Below are 16,931 nucleotides of genomic sequence, written 5' to 3'. Positions count from 1 at the left end.
TTTTTTTTAAGCTTTTTTTATAATTTCAACTTCTTTGTTTTTGAGATAGAGTCTCACTCTGTCACCCAGGCTAGAGTGCAGTGGCACAATCTCGGCTCACTGCAACATTCACCTCCTGGGTTTAAGCAGTTCTCCCACCTCAGCCTACCGAGTAGCTGGGACTAAAGGTACACGCCACCATGCCCTTAACGTGGGCCGAGATAGCGGCATTGCACTCCAGCCTGGGCAACAAGAGCCAAACTCCGTCTCAGAAAGAAAAAAAAAGGACAGTGGAGTCCTAGATGGTGAGGGTAGCGATGGAGAAACCCACTTCAATTTCTTTGTGCCAACGGTTCATGGAAGGATTCCCATGGGAAGGTCAGGAGGGAGAGGAGCCAACAGGTGGAACTCCGCCAGTTCCCCTGTCCTCACCGTGTAGGGCTGCAAGATTGCTTGGTGCCTGTCTGGGCTCCAGGGCCCCCACCCGCCCCTGCAGGCTTGTGTGCGGATCAGCAAGAGGCACTCCGCTCTCCAGGCAGGTAGTCAGCTGGAGGCGAGGACACGGGAGGGATTTCAGCCCTCTCACTCCCCAGGAAGGTGTCCTTGTGCAGAGAACAGCCTGCACGACCTTCTAGGGCATGCAGGATTAGACTGTATCCTCCCTCTGCCCAAAGTGGCTACGGAAAGTTCATTTTAACACCCACTAGAGAGTGAGGAGACTGTAGGTGGAATTTCTTTTTTGTTTTTCTTTTTTTCCGAGACAGAGGAGTCTTGCTCTGTGGTCCCAGGCTGGAGTACAGTGGTGTGATCTTGGCTCATTGCAACCTCTGCCTCCGGGGTTCAAGCAATTCTCCTGCCTCAGCCCCCCTAGTAGCTGAGATTACAGGCATGCGCCACCATGCCCAGCTAATTTTTTGTATTTTTAGTAGAGACGGGGTTTCACCACGTTGGCCAGGCTGGTCTCCAACTCCTGACCTCGTGATCTGCCCACCTTGGCCTCCCAAAGTCTTGGGATTACAGGCGTGAGCCACCTCGCCCACCTGTAGGTGGGATTTCTGAGTGCCTGTTACAAATTCCTGACTGACCCAAGCTGGGCAGGTCACCCCACCAGCCCTGTCCGGCTATAGCCTGTGGTCTAGGTTACATGAGCCAGTGCTGGCTAGGCTGGGATGAGCCTCGCACCTTTCAGACCCCATTGCCTGTCCTCCATGCATCCGTAGTGGAGTTTGGGAGAAGGCAAGGAAAGGAGCAATGATACAACTTGTAGTTGTGTCATTTCAAGCATACCTGGGCCACAGGTGAGTGAGGGCGGTCCCTGAGTAGAAACAAAGGGCAAATGAAAACACAGAGGGGTCGGGGCTCGGTGGGTCATACCTGTAATCCCAGCATTTTGCGAGGCCGAGGCGGAAGGATCGCTGGAGACCAGCCTGGGCAACAAGGTGAGACCCCGTCTCTAAATACAGAGAAAAAAATAACAAACAAAGAAACAAGCAAACAAAGAAAAAACAGGCCTAAGCAGGACCTGAGGCTGGGCCCATGCAGTGGCAGCTTGCTGTGCTTGGTCTTGATGGCCTCTGGGACAGGAGTCTTTGTGCCTTCAGGTGGTGAGTGTGCCGAACGGAGCCCCTCAGCTCAATCCAGTGTTTTTGCAGGGTTACCTCCGGGATAAAGGAAAGATGGCGTGAGCCCTCCCTCAGCACAGAGAGCTCAGGGATAGCAGGTCCATATCAGCCTGGGTCTGTGTGAGCAGGCGAGGAGGAATCTGCCCGCCTCCCAGCAGGTGCCTTGAGCACCCTCTAGCATGGCCTGCTTGCCCACAGGCGCGGGGAAAGGGCTCAGGTCTCTGTGAGCCCCGGCTGATAGATCACCTCACCTCCCTGGTGCAGTCATACTGCTGGGATCCTGGCAGAGACAACTTACCTTCCCTAGAGGGGACACATCACCCCAGGATTCTGCCACAGGACTTTTGGAGGTAAAGCTGAAGTGGGGCCCACAGCCTCACAATGACAGCACTGGCCACCATCATGGAGAATCAGTGGCCAGGTCAAAGAGCAAGGCTGGACCTGTCAGGCTGGACCTGTCACGGTTCTGGGGTGGAATCATCGAAGAGCCCCAATCACATCATTGTCAGCAATGGCTGGGAGCATCCACCCCCTCCTCACAGCAGCCCTAGGATGTCGGTGCCAGTGTTACCCCCATTTTCAGACAAGAACAGGAGGGAAATGTGACTCACGAAGTTGGGCTCCAGAGCCTGAGCCCTTTCTCGGATTTGCTGCGCTCACTCCCGCTCCTGCCCTCTGAGATTCCCCGTGGTGTGTGGATTGTGGTGCATGTGGAAGGAAGGAGTCGGAGGTAAGTCTGGCTCAGTATCTCACAGGCCTCGTGTCATCACACGAAAAACAGAGTAGGGTAAAATGAGAACCACTCTTCTCCTCTCTGGCCTAATCGGGTGAACTCTGCAAGCACAGACTGACCAGCTTAGAATTCTCAGCAGATCACAGAGCAGTTCTCATAGATGTTTGCATTATTGTGATGTCAAGCTACTGACTCCTCAGATCTCTAATAGTCTCTCTGATACAACCACCTGAGGGTAGAAAGAAAGGGATACAAAAGAGAAAAGTTAGTTACGAAGTCCAGGGAGATTTGAAAAGCAGCACATACACAAGCCTGGTCATTGAAATAAAAATCTCATCTGATGAACTCAACAGCAAATCGATGCCCCTGAAGACAGAATGAGTGACCTGGAAGATGATACCAAAGACACTTCCTCTTGCCCCGTTCTTAGCAGATAATGTGGCTTCCTACTTCTGTGATGCACTGCAGCAGCCCCTGCTTGGAGTCTGGAGCCCTAGGCCTTCCATGCTCCCAGGCTCACTACTAGACTCCTGGCCACCCCAATGTCTTTATTTTTGCCCCCCCCCCCCCGCTCTGGGGGTTATAGCTTCTTCCTTCACCAACTCTGTTACTTCAGTGTCCCTTTTGCACTTTCAGCCCTCAAACCCCAAGTAAACATGCTTTCAATTCCCTTTCTTGAGATACTAGGTGTGTATTTTTGTCTCCTAACTGGTTCCTGACTAACCCACAACTGGCCCTAGGTGAGGTTCTAGAAGAAAAGGCCTATGTATACGGAGTTTGGGGATTGGTCTGGTCCTGCCGGTCCTGCCTTTGGGCTGGAGTGCAGGGTTGAGCATTTTCCCAGTGGGAAGTGGGGCACGAGCCATCCATGGCCTGCAGTGGCTTCACAGTTAATCGAGCTGTCACTTCGGTTGCTTGGGATGATGGGCCAACTGAAGTAAGCACCAGGGAGCTCAAGTCCTTGCTGCACCTGACTGTCATGGTGGTCGCAGATGGCTATGAGGGCTGTGGTATGGGATGATCCTTAGCGGCCCTGACTATGTACTATGAAGACACGATGGGCTCAGGCTCCCTAACTCTCAGCTCAAGCCACAGTGAGAGAACCAGGGTGCTTCCAGGAAAGGCCTCAAAATTCCCTTACTCCTTGTACCTGCAGGGCTGACAGTTCTGACAATCACATTTGATTGTGCCAGTTACAGATTCCCAAAGTGATGAATTCCCAGCCTCGCCACATTTCACACGAGAATCGTGGGCAGTGATTTGGGAAGAATGGGACCCTGAAACCCGGAATTGGGCCATCTGGTTGGCCTTGGTTGAAGCTGAGACTCAAGAAGCCCCCAGTCCCTCTGCACCTCCCTTGGTAGTGGAGGTGGTTCGACCTCCTGTGTCTGGGGGACTGGTGTTTCTTCGTTGGAGAACTCTGTCGCAAGTTTACCTGGGGAGGAGCCTTGCCAGGGGACACTCACTTGTATCATCCAGGAGACCCTCTACAACTAGATCGTTGTCGTTAGACCCAGAACTAGTGTCAGGTACACACTTAGGGAGGGAGGGAATGTCTCAGATGGGCCCTGATACCAGTTGCAGCCCAGGTCCTGCCCTGAGCGGTAACTGTGTGCTTGGCTTCCTCACCCAAGTACGGAATGACACGTTGGATCATTCTAGCTCTCCCGAATCTAACGACCCAGCTTCTCTAACCCCAACCTCGGCCTGGCAGGGTGAGGAGGCCTCATGAAGCGGTAGAACCTCTCTTGGCTGCCCAGGGGAGTCCGGGCTCCGAGGGTGAAGGCAAGTGTCCGGCTCTCCAGGACTTTCCTCCCTGCATTGGTGTCCAGAAGGGCCCGGGCTGCACGCCTCCACCCACGCCGCACCTGCACCTCCGTTCCCTCCAGGGTGGGAGGGCGTGCGGGGCTGGCGCGAGGCGGTGTCCGATAGTGGGTAGCTGGTGTCCAGGGAGGGTGGTGGGACGGCGGGGACAGGAGAGCAGCCTGGGGGCTGGCTGGCCCAGGACTGGGCAGGTGGGTTGGTTGCTGCCAACCCCAACATAACCCCAGTGAGGCGGGGAAGGAGCGTGAGGAAGGGACAATGGGGCTGGCCAGCCAAGGGTGCGCTGGGGAATAGGAAGCTGCCAGGTATGCAGGGCAGGCCTGCATGGGTGTTTCAAAATGATGGCACTAACATCCTGACCACAGCCCTGTGTGATACGTACTGTCCCCGTCATGAGCGCCATCATCCCCTTCTACAGCTACCCAAGGCCCCACAGTCAAGAAGCAGATTTGGGGATTCAAGCCAGGTTTTGGGACACATGGTTCCCGAGTCCCTGCTGGGTGGCTTCTCCATGGGAAGTAATCAGAGCAGCAAGGTGTTAGGAGGACTCAAGGGCGAGAGGGCTGGCCCGAGGCCAGGGTCCATGGCATCTTCCAGGGAGTATTCATTACCAGTCTCGTAACAGCTAAGAAACACACTTGTCTACTCAGAAGCCATAGCCAGGCCAAGCTGGGAACAGGGCTCACTCCCCTCGCTGGGCGATCGTGGCTCCTGTGCTCATTACTTTGATCTGCCCTACTGTTTCTGCCCAGAACCTTCTAGGGGACTGAAGTGAGGCTTTGGGGGCTCTTTCGTGTGTTTAGAAATTATACATTTTAATCATGGAATTTGTTGCTCTATTTGTTGCCACAGTGCGCTGTGTCCTGTTGTCTCACCAAATCCGACATTTTGCACCTGAATACAAGCAAGCATGGCTTGTCTGTTAAGAATGCCTTCCTCTAAAGTAATGCTTTACAGCCACCTTCAGTGTCACTGCATCTACTCCTCGCAAAACAGTATTTAAACACCATCCCCCACCACACACTTGAAAGGGTACACAGAATTATCCTGCAACACAGCAATTCAATTCCACTCCTAGTATACACGTCCCTAAGAAGGGAAAATCTACATCTACACAAAATCTTTCACATATTTTGTGACATCTACTCCTTCACAAAATATGTGAATTGTCAGAACACTATTCACAAGAGATAAAAGTGGAACTAATCCACATTCATCAACTGAATGGAAGAAAATGTGTTATCTCTGTACAATAGAATAGTATGTGGCCATAAAAAGAATGAAAACCACTAAATTGTATCCTTTGAGTAAAATTGTCTGGAGTGTGAGAAGCTGTGATTACCTTGAAGTAGTGAGATAAGTGAGGTAAAAAAATTTTTGCTTCTTTGCATTTTCTAAATTTTCTGCAATCGCCCTATAGAACTATTTTTACATAATAAATTTTGAAATTTTATGAAATAAGCAGCATCATCATGCTCATTTTACAGGCCAGGAAACCAGCTCAGTGACTTACAAGGGCAGGAGTAGGAAAAGGTCCTGAGGACTCCAAGCCCCAGGCCAGTGCTTCCATCTCTATCCTGCACATTCTGGAACAACTCCTCAGTCACACTGGTCATGACACCAAAGATCTCTGACCACTTAATTTGGGCAAAATAAGGAATGGGCTGGGCATGGTGGCTCACGCCTATAATTCCAACCCCAGCACCTTGGGAGGTCCAGGCGTGAGGATCACTTGAGGCCAGGACTTTGAGACCAGCCTGGGCAACATAGTGAGACCCTGTCTCAAAACAAAACCAAAGCCTAAACAGGAATGTGACACAGCAGACACATCTAGTAGAATTTTAAATCTAGTTTTGAAGCTCAGGTTCAACTTTTTCTGGCTCTCTGATTCTAGCCACATACTTAAAACATTTTTTTTTTGGAGGTGGAGTCTTGCTCTGTTGCCCAGGCTGGAGTACAATGGCAGGATCTCAGCTCACTGCAACCTCCACCTCCTGGGTTCAAACAATTCTCCTGCCTCAGCCTCCTGAGTAGTTGGGATTATAGGTGTGCACCACCATGCCTGGCTAATTTTTGTATTTTTTAGTAGAGAGGGGGTTTCACCATGTTGTCCAGGCTGGTCTTTGAACTCCTGACCTCAGGTGATCCACCTGCCTTGGCCTCCCAAAGTGCTAGGATTACAGGCGTGAGCTACCGCACCTGCCCTCTAGCCACATACTTTATGTGCTTATAGCTGACAGCAAGGCATCGGCTCAGGGACAGCTTTTCAGGCCATGTGTTGTTTTCGAGCAAGTGCTTCCTCTGCAGCCCATTATTATTTCCCAGGTTTACTGGTGGGGGCCACAGCTCATTCTCCTCCTGGTTTAGATAAAAGCTCTTTCCTTATTTAGGAACTGACCACTGAGAAACTGATTCACACAGAAGGCACGTGCTGAATAAAGCAGCTGGTTTTGAAATGCTTTATTAACATTGACTTGAACAGTACAGTGTGGAGACCTTCATCACAAGCAGTACAGGACATCCTAACAAGCTTTTGCTGCTGCCTGACAGCCTCTCAACTGTGGAGGGGAGATTAAGGCAAACAGTGAAGGGAATTCCAGGATGGCTGCAGGTGGCATGGCACAGAATTCCAAGGTGGGAACAGCGGTAGGTGTCATGGTGTTATTGTGCTGTGGAACCTAGGCTACTGCAATCTATACTTCAATTCACATTTTCTTTACTCATGAAGGAAATACACTGTAAAAACTATTACCTCTACCAGTTACGAAGGAAACACTTTTAAAGAACTGATGACCTCTACCACTTATCTATAGTCTTATCAGAAAACTTACTATCAGGTGGTTGTTTTGTTACCTATTTTTTTCACTTAAAGTTGTGTAACTCCCTTTTTAATGATTCAAAAATTACAGTGGTACTTGCATATGCAGTCACCGTTTAAAGGATAAGTAGTTAGCTTGAATTTCCAAACTAGGGATGAAAGAAGGTGTTAACTGGCTTTGCTTTTAAGAAACAAAGCCTGACAGTATAGATTTAAATGATGGTTTTGGAACAAACATAAACATAGGGTAAAGAGGCCAAAAGACCAAAGCTAACAGCTATTTTAGTTCAACAACATGCATTTCACGGCCACTATGATATGTCTGGCACTAATTCCATACATATCCAGCAATTCCTCGGACTTCCCACTCTGGGGCACTCTTGACACTGCCAGCGAATGAACCTGAATGTCAGGATCCATGGAGACGGCCGCAGAGACAGCTTCCCCGATGCCACCTGGGAAAACAAGGATGTTAGGCCCTTTCGTGAAAGCAGCTCCTCAGCCTTAAAGCCTCAACACACAGAGGCCTCTGAATGCGTGGGAGGCACTTCTCAGTATGCCCCTTGTGGGACCAGGGGAAGGCTGGGGCAGGACTTCTTTGTTCCTGCCCTGGTGGATCCCACCCTGCATCCTTTCCCTGTCATCAACCTCAGGTGTGAGGACAACTGTGTGCTGGGTCCCAGGAGTCCTTCAAGAGAATCAGGCACCACTTGTGCAGGCTCAGGGCCCCTGCCGCGTGGACACATGATGCTCTTCCTTGCATCACATCTGTCCCACTTAACCTTTCCAGGCGCAAACACTGCCCAGCCCCTTCTCCCTGATACACTGTTTTTCTGCACTTGCTGTGTTCTCTGCTTGCAAGGCACTATTCCTGCTTCTTTCGTCGGGGCACACTTTTTTTTTTTTTTTGAGGCAGAGTCTTACTCTGTTTCCCAAGCTGGAGTGCAATGGTATGATCTCGGCTCACTGCAACCTCCACCTCCTGGGTTCAAGTGATTCTCCTGCCTCCACCTCCCAAGTAGCTGGGACTACAGGCGTGCACCACCACACCCAGCTAATTTTTGTATTTTTAGTAGAGCTGGGGTTTCACCATGTTGACCAGGCTGGCCTCAAGCGATCTACCTGCCTCAGCCTCCCAAAGCACTGGGATGACAGGTGTGAGCCACCATGCCTGGCCTGGGGTATACTATTCGTCATTCCAAACCTAAAGAAACAGTGATGCTTTTCATGACGCCTCGCTTGCCTGCAATAGCCACTCCTCTGTGTTGCCACTGACTCGACCTGGTGACTGGGCACTGTGCACTCTGTTGGGGACACACAGATGTGGATAAGCGTGGCCCCACGCTTAGTGAACACCAAACAACAAAGGCATGCTGGGTGAGAGGTAAGACTATAGGTGATGCCTGAGAGCATGCCATGTGGCCAATCAAGGAAAACAAAAACACCAAACCTTCCAAAGCATTCCCAATGCCCACACACACCTTGCGGGTAGTGATCCTCCACTGTAATGATCCGGCCCTCTGTGGCTTTTGCACTGGAGATGATAGTGGTGACATCCAGAGGTTTAATGGTAAACAGGTCGATGACACGGATAAAAATATCTGCAGAACAGCAAAAATCAGCTTGGTACAAGAAACAGACTTAGCTAACTAACATGCGGGGATAAAAATAAAAAGAGCACTCAGGGCATAGGAGGTAGCTGAAGTCCTACCTCTTCCCAGCTTGAACTTCAATGCTCAGACTCAACCAACTGACCTTGTTTCAAAAGCTCATCAGCAGCTGCTAAGGCTTCATACACAGTAATTCCAGCTCCAATAACTGTGACCTTGTCACTGACACAGTGGCGGAGGACCTGGTATAGTGCCAGCAAAACAGAACACCGTGGTTACTACACACAGAATGCATCTCAAAGTGGAAGGCACTTTGCTATGCTGCTATCCTCCAATTCTAACAATTTCACTCCTTAATAATTTGCTACTAAAAAAATCAGATGCATTTACGAGTCAGGACACATACTTTTTGATAGGCAGTTACACTGCTCCAGCTGTCCTGGAGCATGGATATGCCACATAGCCACCAGGAGTCTGGTTTGAGAGCTCACTATGGCACGGAAATATTGGACTCCAATGACTAACATGTTAATGGGAACATGCTGGGCACTGGAAACATGCTCAGTGCTAAGATCTTGTGTGCCTGAGCTCTGAGAACCCTCACAGCCTCCCTGTAAGATCTGTTCAGTGGCACAACCATTCTGCAGCTGAGGAAAGCAAATCTCAAAACAGGAGGAAGTGGCCCAGGGCAGGGCTGGGACCCACAACCAGGCGGGGCTGACATCAAAGCCCTCGCTCTCAGTAACGTACCATTCTGCAAGCAAAGACAGAGTTCCTGGGCTTCTTTCATAGTTTAGTTGCCTCCAAAGCTACCCATCGGAGGAGGCATCTGGAATTATTCTCCACTTCCTCTCTGTATAGGTTTCCCTGTAGCTTAAGAACCACTGCTGATGGTACAGATAGGGTTTCTGAGCCACCCCATTTTTTGAGGATGCCCTGGCCTCTTAAAATACATATACACGTATGCACACATATTCATGTCCTCTTTGCAAAGCCCAGCCCTCTAATGATCCATGCCATGCATGTTATCACACACATTTAACTCACATTCTTTACTAGCAGTAAATTTACTTGCTTTTGTCAGGACAGGAAAATTATTAGAAAAAAGATGACGGAAATAAGCAAGCTCTGCAAACCATGTGAATGTCAAGAGACCCTCCCCATAGAAACAGAACCTGTAGTTAACACCAAAGGTGACCACTGACTTTTCTATTCGGTGGCGTTTTCCAGCTACCTCATGGCACACAGTGGACAGTTCTGGAAACACCTGCTTTATGGCAGCACTCTGGCCATTCTGAGCACTTGCAACTGTGAATTCTGGAGCAGCCTACTCCTTAGCAACCAAATCAGATGTTACCTGCTGCTCTTTCAAGAGTGGCTATGGGCAAACCTTTCTATACAGTACGATCGCAACTGTGTAAAATATACATGTATGCCTAGAACAAAGACAGGAAGGAAGCATGCCAAAATGTCTGCAAGCTCCACTCCCTAGGTGAGCAGAGTCACTTATTTTCTCCATAGAAGTTTCTGGTTTTCCCCATGCATGGCCCTGACAGGCAGGCTGAGCAGGGGATGGTCAGTGTAGTAGGTAGGCCTGGGGAGATTGGGCTCACTACTCAGGCCTGGATTCTGGTCTTGGTACTCACAAGCTGTAAACCCTTAAGTAAGACACTTACCTTCTCCAATCCTCATCTAAAGATAGGGTTGATAACCTAACTTCTCAGGGCTTTTGCGAGAATACCAGAGATCATGTTCCCTTTTATTCCTGGCCTCAGATCTGTAAAATCTGAACCTAACAGATTATTCATTTCAAGTAATTTCTATTATTTTTTGTCTTGTTTTGTTTTTAGAGACAGGGTCTTACTCTGTCATCCAGGCTGGAGTACAGTGGTGCAATCCATCATAGCTCACTGCTGCCTTGAATTCCTGCGCTCCTCTATCCTCTTTCCTCAGCCTCCTGAGTAGCTGACACCACAGGTGCATGCCACCATACCCAGTTAATTTTTTTTTTTTTTTTGAGACGGAGTCTCCTTTGTCGCCCAGGCTGGAGTGCAGTGGCACGATCTCCACTCACTGCAAGTTCCGCCTCCTGGGTTCACGCCATTCTCCTGCCTCAGCCTCCCGTGTAGCTGGGACTACAGGCGCCCGCCACCGCGCCCGGCTAATTTTTTTGTATTTTTAGTAGATACGGGGTTTCACCGTGTTAGCCAGGGTGGTCTCGATCTCCTGACCTCGTGATCCGCCCATCTCGGCCTCCCAAAGTGCTGGGATTACAGGCGTGAGCCACCACGCCCAGCCTCCCAGTTAATTTAAAAAATTTTTGTAGAGATGGGAATCTCACAATGTCGCCCAGGCTGCTCTGGAATTCCTGGCCTCAAGCAATCTTTCCACCTTGGCCTCCCAAAGTGCTGGCTTCTGTTTTGTTTAGCTTGCAGCCAAGATAAATTACAGCCAGGATGCTCAAGTGGCTTCATGTTATTATCTTTGAGCTCAACAACAAAAGACTCCATTTGGAAAGCAGAGAAGTTCAGGCTAAGCTGAAGTTCACAGGATGTTCCTTCCCAAGGAAAAGCAGGTAAAGATCACAATTGTTTTTTAAAAAAATGACAGCAAAGAAAGGATGATGTCTCAACCCTGAAGATACCTGGTGATAGATTCAGAAGTGTTCTTTTTACAGGAGATGATACTGAGTAACACTGGAGCGCTTAAGCCCTTACCTTGGCCTGTCCGATCTCAAAGCGTTCCTGTGGGGTGTAAATAACCATAGTTTCTGGTCGGGTGGTCCGAATGAAGCACATCCCCTAGGACATAAATGGAGCCATGGTTTAGAAAAGCAAACAATGAATTTCCAACAACAGACATTGAAAGAAGTGAAGGAGGGGTGTGAACAGGACAGCTCTTTTTACTAAAACTGTAGGCTTTGGAGCAAGGGGTGAGCATATACAGCCAGTGGACAACACGGCCCAGCAGGGCCCTGGGGCTGCCCTGAAGGACGAGCTCCCCGTGCCATCACACCAATTCCCTTGAAAGATTCCCCAATACTCACTGACTTGTTCTGTCTGCACAGAACATTAACTCACAGCAGGAGCACTGACTCACATTGACTAGAAAGCCCAGAAAAGAATGTCAAAACATTAACTTTTGCCACAATAGCTTGTAATGTTTCATCCTTAGAAAGACCATAAACATCTATCTGAATACAAGATGACTTGCCCCTTTCCCGATCAGATGTAAATACATTTTTATGACCAATTTGAGCACATAAACATTTACCAGCATAAATGAACACTTGTATGTCTAAAGTATTTGTTAATTTACATACATATTAATGGATGCATCATAAACGAATATAGCAAGAAACGTCGCTACTGTTCATTCATATGCCATGACCCATCTTTATTCAGTGTCTTCACCGAGGCATAACTCAGCTGCAGTGAAATGCATACATCCTAAGTTCAGCACTTCCCGAATGCTGCATCCACCGTGGAGCCCTCATCCAAGCCCAGCAGTGTTTCCGCCAGCAGAGCCCTTGTGCCTCTTTCCAGTCAGTCTCCACCCACTAAGAAGCAACCTCTAATTTCTACCACCTAATCTTGTTTTGCGCCTCTCTTGACCTTTCTAGAAATGAAATCCTATAGTATGTGTGAAATCACAGAACGATCTCCAAGATAAACTAATTTTAAAGGTATACAATTGGCCAGGTGCGGTGGCTCATGCCTGTAATCCCAACACTTTGGGAGGCCAAGGCAGGTGGATCGCTTTAGGCCAGGAGTTTTTAGACTAGCCTGGCCAACATGGTGAAACCCCCTCTCTCCCCCAAAATACAAAAATTAGCCGGCCGTGGTGTAGCCGACCTCTAGTCCCAGCTACTCAGGAGGCTGAGGCAGGAGAACCTGGGAGGCGGAGGCAGAAGCTGCAGAGAACCGAGATCGTGTCACTGCACTCCAGCCTAGGCGACAGAGTGAGACTGTCTAAAAAAAAAAGAAAGAAAGAAAAGTACATAGTAATATGTAAAGTGGGAGCCCACTTATATTTAAAAAAAAAAAATCAAAGAACCCATGAGTGCTTGGAAAGGGAACGTATAGTCCCCACCCCAACTGTGCCAGGGGTTACCTGTATGGGGCATGGGTGAGGTGCAGGGTGGCAAGGGGAGCCTGCTGAACGTTAGCAGGACAGGCTGGAAAGATCAAGACCACACTGCCTTGTCTCCCGTGCAGCTAGGTTCTAAACAGGAATTTGATTCTGTCCATCTGATGCCCTTGCATGAGGTCCCACACACTCTTGGCGCCCTAAGCTGTTCCAAAGGCAAGCCAGGGCCAGGGAACACAGATTCGTCTGTAGTGGCATCCTACCACCCGCTCTCCAGCTTCCTGGATGTCAGGACGCAGCAGGAGCTTCTTCACCTCTGGCTGCAGCCACTGGGGGCTAAAACACTATAGTCTGGGACTCTGCCTGGGGCTTGCTCCTGCGGCTTCTTAAGCAACCTTTGTTAAACACCTTCTCCTGTTTACAATACCCAGAATGGTCCGTGCATCTTCTGCTGAGCCCTGACTGAGACAGGCTGTCAGGTTCTGTTCAGTATCCTGTACTGTTTGACTCTTTTACAAAGCAAATGTGTTTGTGTGCATAATCGCCTGTTTTTTATAAAGAATTCTATCATCAGATTTTCTAAAATGAATTACCACTTTTATGCTGAGAAAAAAGGCCCAATCATCAGTATGAAACTAGTAGCAGAGTCCAGAAGCATTTTCTGTCTGAAACTAGTGTCTCCTCAAAAATACCTTGGCACTGGCCGCCAGAGAAACAGCATGCTCCGTGGAGACAGCATCAGTTGGGTAGAAGATCGTGCACTTGGGAATGGTTCGGAACATGGCTATATCCTCCAGGGCCATCTGGGAAGCACCATCTTCACCTGAGAGAACCACAGCCCGATTAAAACATGAGCATAACCTCATTAGGAACCTGCCCTCCACGCGCTTCTAGCTCTGAAGAAGCAATTATTCCTATTGCCACTGGATGTCCCAAGTTCTAGCAGAGCCCCATAAATGGTCCTACTGCATCCTTGTAACTCATTTACATTGTGTTCTTGCACGCCTGTCTCCCTTGAGGTCACACTGTGACGCCTCGGGTTAGGCTCCCAGTTGACTTTTCAGATGGATCACTCCAAGCTACTGTCCGCAATGGCTGAGAATTGGCCTGAGTTTGGCCTGCTAAGCCTCTGAACCCGTGCTCTTTAGGAAGGTCCTCAGGCTTTGTTCTCCCTTTTCTGCTCTACCTTTTCTACATCCAGAGACCGGGTTTTACATACCAAAGTGGTGTTTTTCATTTCTCCAGGCCTTCCAAGTAGTTAACACACCTTTAAGGCACGTTGAGGGTGCTACAGGGTACTTTAGGGTATATCTGGGAATGCAGTTTCTGGCCAGAAATGTGAGAGAAATCTTATTGTGCACTGGGTGGCTCAGCTCTTCTCAGCTAGGAAGGGGACTGTCACCATGCACACTGCCTTGCCTAGGACCACTGTCTAACCTCAACAGCCCAGCTTTTTTTTTTTTTTTTTTAAATTAACTTATTATTTTGAGACAGAGTCTTGCCCTGTTGCCCAGGCTTGAGTGCACTGGACGATCTCGGCTCACTGCAACCTCCACCTCCCAGGTTCAAGTGATTCTCCTGCCTCAGCCTACCAAGTAGCTGGGATTACAGTCATGTGCCAACATGCCTGGCTAAGTTTTATATTTTCAGTAGAGACAGGGTTTCACCATATCGGTCAGGCTGGTCTCAAAATCCTGACCTCAGGTGATTCACCTGCCTCGGCCTCCCAAAGTGCTGGGATTACAGGTGTGAGCCACTGCCCTGGCTTTTTTTTTTTTTGGACAAAGTCTCTATCGCCAGGCTGGAGTGCAGTGGTGTGATCTTGGCTCACTGCAGCCTCTGGCTCCTGTGTTCAAGCAATTCTCCTGTTTCAGCATCCTGAGTAGCTGGAATACAGGTGCGCGCCACCACACCTGGCTAATTTTTCTAATTTTAGTAGAGATGAGGTTTCACCAAGTGCTGGGATTACGGGCATGAGCCACTGCACCTAGCCTTCCAGTTCTTTTTTGGATGGAACCTAGGGCCACTTTCTCCATGTGACTATTTCAAAACTGACACTGAGCACAGCTGCAGGTGGGCTCAAGGACCTAGGCCCCTCTGCCCCTGCAACACTATCGCGCCTCCTCTCCCTGGCCACCACCTGTGCCTCCAGCTTCACCCAGACAGCCGTGACTCCAGCTCCATCTAGAGCCATCTCGTCCAGCCTCATTCTCCCATGGAGTACCTGAGATGGCTACCCAATGTGCACCTCTGGCATTCTAGAAGTGTGTGCAGCCATATCTACTGAGCCCATCTGCCTGCCACAGGCACGCCAGCTGGCTCATCTTCCCATGTCATTTCTGTCATTCATGAAAATGACTCCCTGACGTTTCCCAAGTGAGGAATCCTGGAGATGGGTGTGTTTTGCTCTTCACACCATCGCAGAGTGCTCCATCTGTTAGGAGGCACATTCACTTCTCTTCACTCTTAGACCCCCTCCCCACCGCCTGGCTTTCTCCCCCTTGCACACCTTCTTTCAATCCCCTCTCCGGCTTCCCATTGCCTGTGGTTTCCTTCTAGCCCACCTGCCAGGTGAATACTATTCTGAGAAGGGCGTGTTTGTAAGAGTTCCTGCCTTGTGTCATGCTCCAGGGTTCTCGCTGCCCCAGGCAGGAAGGAGGGGGTGGTGGTCCTCCCCCGCCCCGAGCAGGCTGTGCAGCCAGTCAGAATGCTCCTTGTCCTCTGTGATGCTGTTCACCTTCAGTTAGATTGCAACCACAGCGAGGGCAGAAAAGGCTCCATGACTCTGCCAGTCCTGTCCATAACCTGCATACAGCTCAACACACAAGGGGCACTCAGGATAGACAACTGTTTCTCACTGTCTGAAACAACAGTACCACCGAGAGATGCACTTCAAAAGTTGCCCTGAGTGTCTGACACTTTTAAAGGACGACATGGCACTTTCAAAAAAAAAGACTTGAATAATCAAACTTCATGGAACCATAAGGAAATTCATGGTTTAACCAATCACGTTTATCTTTCTCTGTGAAGGAGGAAGGCTATCAAGATGATGGCATTAAAACCCTTACCAACAGATACCCCACAGTGGGAACCAATAATGTTGATGTTGCTCTCAGACAGGCCTCCTATCCGGATCTGATCAAATGCTCGAGTCAGAAAGGCAGCAAAGGTGCTAGCAAAAGCAATGGTCCGTCCACGGGAGGCACAGCCCAGCGCCACGCTCACCTGCAACACAGAGAACATGAATCAGAACATCCCTGGGTACTGCCCCCACTGCCCCTTCTCCCACAGTCCCCACGATAACCCCCATTCTGCACCTGGTGAACTGCTCTGAAGTTCTAGCATGCGTCCTTCCCACGCCCCTCTTTCCTCAAACCCTGGGCACCCGTCTGTCCCTCCTGCTCAGATGGTGCCCTCAGCTCATAGCTCCTAGGGAGCAAGAGACGAGTCTCCTCTGCCTGCCCTCCTGGTGCCCGCAGTTTTCCAAGGTCCACGCCCTGACAGGACATCCTGAATCCATCCTGTTCCTTTCTCACAGGGGTCTCCAGCCATGCAGCTCCTCCTCCCCTCTTGTGCTACTTCCTTTTCTCTTGGATCATTCCATTTCCATTCAGGTGTGTGCCAGTACCTTTTATCTGCACACCCCCATCTCTGCCTTGTCCTGCCTTCACATCTGTGTTCTCCTTCACAGCAAACTTCTCAAAACTTGCCTAGAGTCATTGCCCCTTCCTTCTCATTTCCCACTCTCTTCCCAGCCAACTTCATCTAGGCTACCATCCCCACAAGGTACCTCGAAGCCACAAAACCAAGAGGCTGCCTGACCTTGGCTGGCCTGTGACTTGACTTGGCCCTTGATCTCAAGACATTTCCTCCTCTCAGTTTCTGCAGTGTGGCAGTGGCCCGGTGCTGTCGCCTCATGGGCGCTGCTGGGGCAAGTCCTCAGGGCCCTGCGCATCCTTGGGAAGTCGCATCTGGCCCAATGCTCCCCTGATCTGCATTCTGGTAATGACCCCCACTTTACATTGCCATTCCTTACCCCACTTCCCCAGAAGTCTGGACTCAAATACCCCAGTAGGCTTCAAACTAGAATACAAACCTCTCTGGGGCTACACATGGGCTTTCCAAAGGGGATGTGGCTGTAGGTGTTACACTCAAGATCCCAAACTCCAGATCAACTCTGTCTACATTCATCTGCCAAAAGGAGGGGCCGTACTTCCCTTCCATAGTCTTTTTTTTTTTTTTTTTTTTTTTTTTTT

General features: G+C 49.6%; 2 protein-coding genes across 3 annotated transcripts in view; one reads left to right on the top strand and one right to left on the bottom strand.

Annotated features, from left to right (window-relative positions):
* The window catches only part of FLNA (filamin A, alpha), a 43,396-nt gene extending 40,318 nt beyond the window's left edge, over positions 1-3,078 (top strand). Inside the window, exons 46-47 of the mRNA XM_012002297.1 lie at positions 2,185-2,331; positions 3,075-3,078. Of these exons, the coding sequence (XP_011857687.1) occupies positions 2,185-2,331; positions 3,075-3,078 (151 nt within the window). The remainder of the gene's footprint in view (positions 1-2,184; positions 2,332-3,074) is intronic.
* A 3,525-nt stretch (positions 3,079-6,603) lies between these two features.
* Positions 6,604-16,931, bottom strand: part of TKTL1 (transketolase-like 1) — a 33,059-nt gene continuing 22,731 nt past the window's right edge. For both annotated transcript variants that reach the window (XM_012002291.1, XM_012002292.1), the window contains exons 8-13: positions 15,744-15,900; positions 13,368-13,498; positions 11,304-11,387; positions 8,732-8,828; positions 8,458-8,577; positions 6,604-7,431 (exon numbers count right to left, since the gene is read on the bottom strand). In XM_012002291.1, the coding sequence (XP_011857681.1) occupies positions 7,259-7,431; positions 8,458-8,577; positions 8,732-8,828; positions 11,304-11,387; positions 13,368-13,498; positions 15,744-15,900 (762 nt within the window). In that variant the 3' untranslated portion in view covers positions 6,604-7,258. The remainder of the gene's footprint in view (positions 7,432-8,457; positions 8,578-8,731; positions 8,829-11,303; positions 11,388-13,367; positions 13,499-15,743; positions 15,901-16,931) is intronic.

Source organism: Mandrillus leucophaeus, unplaced genomic scaffold, assembly GCF_000951045.1.
Source record: "Mandrillus leucophaeus isolate KB7577 unplaced genomic scaffold, Mleu.le_1.0 Scaffold681, whole genome shotgun sequence".
Classification (NCBI taxonomy): domain Eukaryota; kingdom Metazoa; phylum Chordata; class Mammalia; order Primates; family Cercopithecidae; genus Mandrillus; species Mandrillus leucophaeus.
The sequence above is the reverse complement of the archived record's forward strand: the minus strand, read 5'-3'. Positions and strand labels throughout refer to the sequence as shown.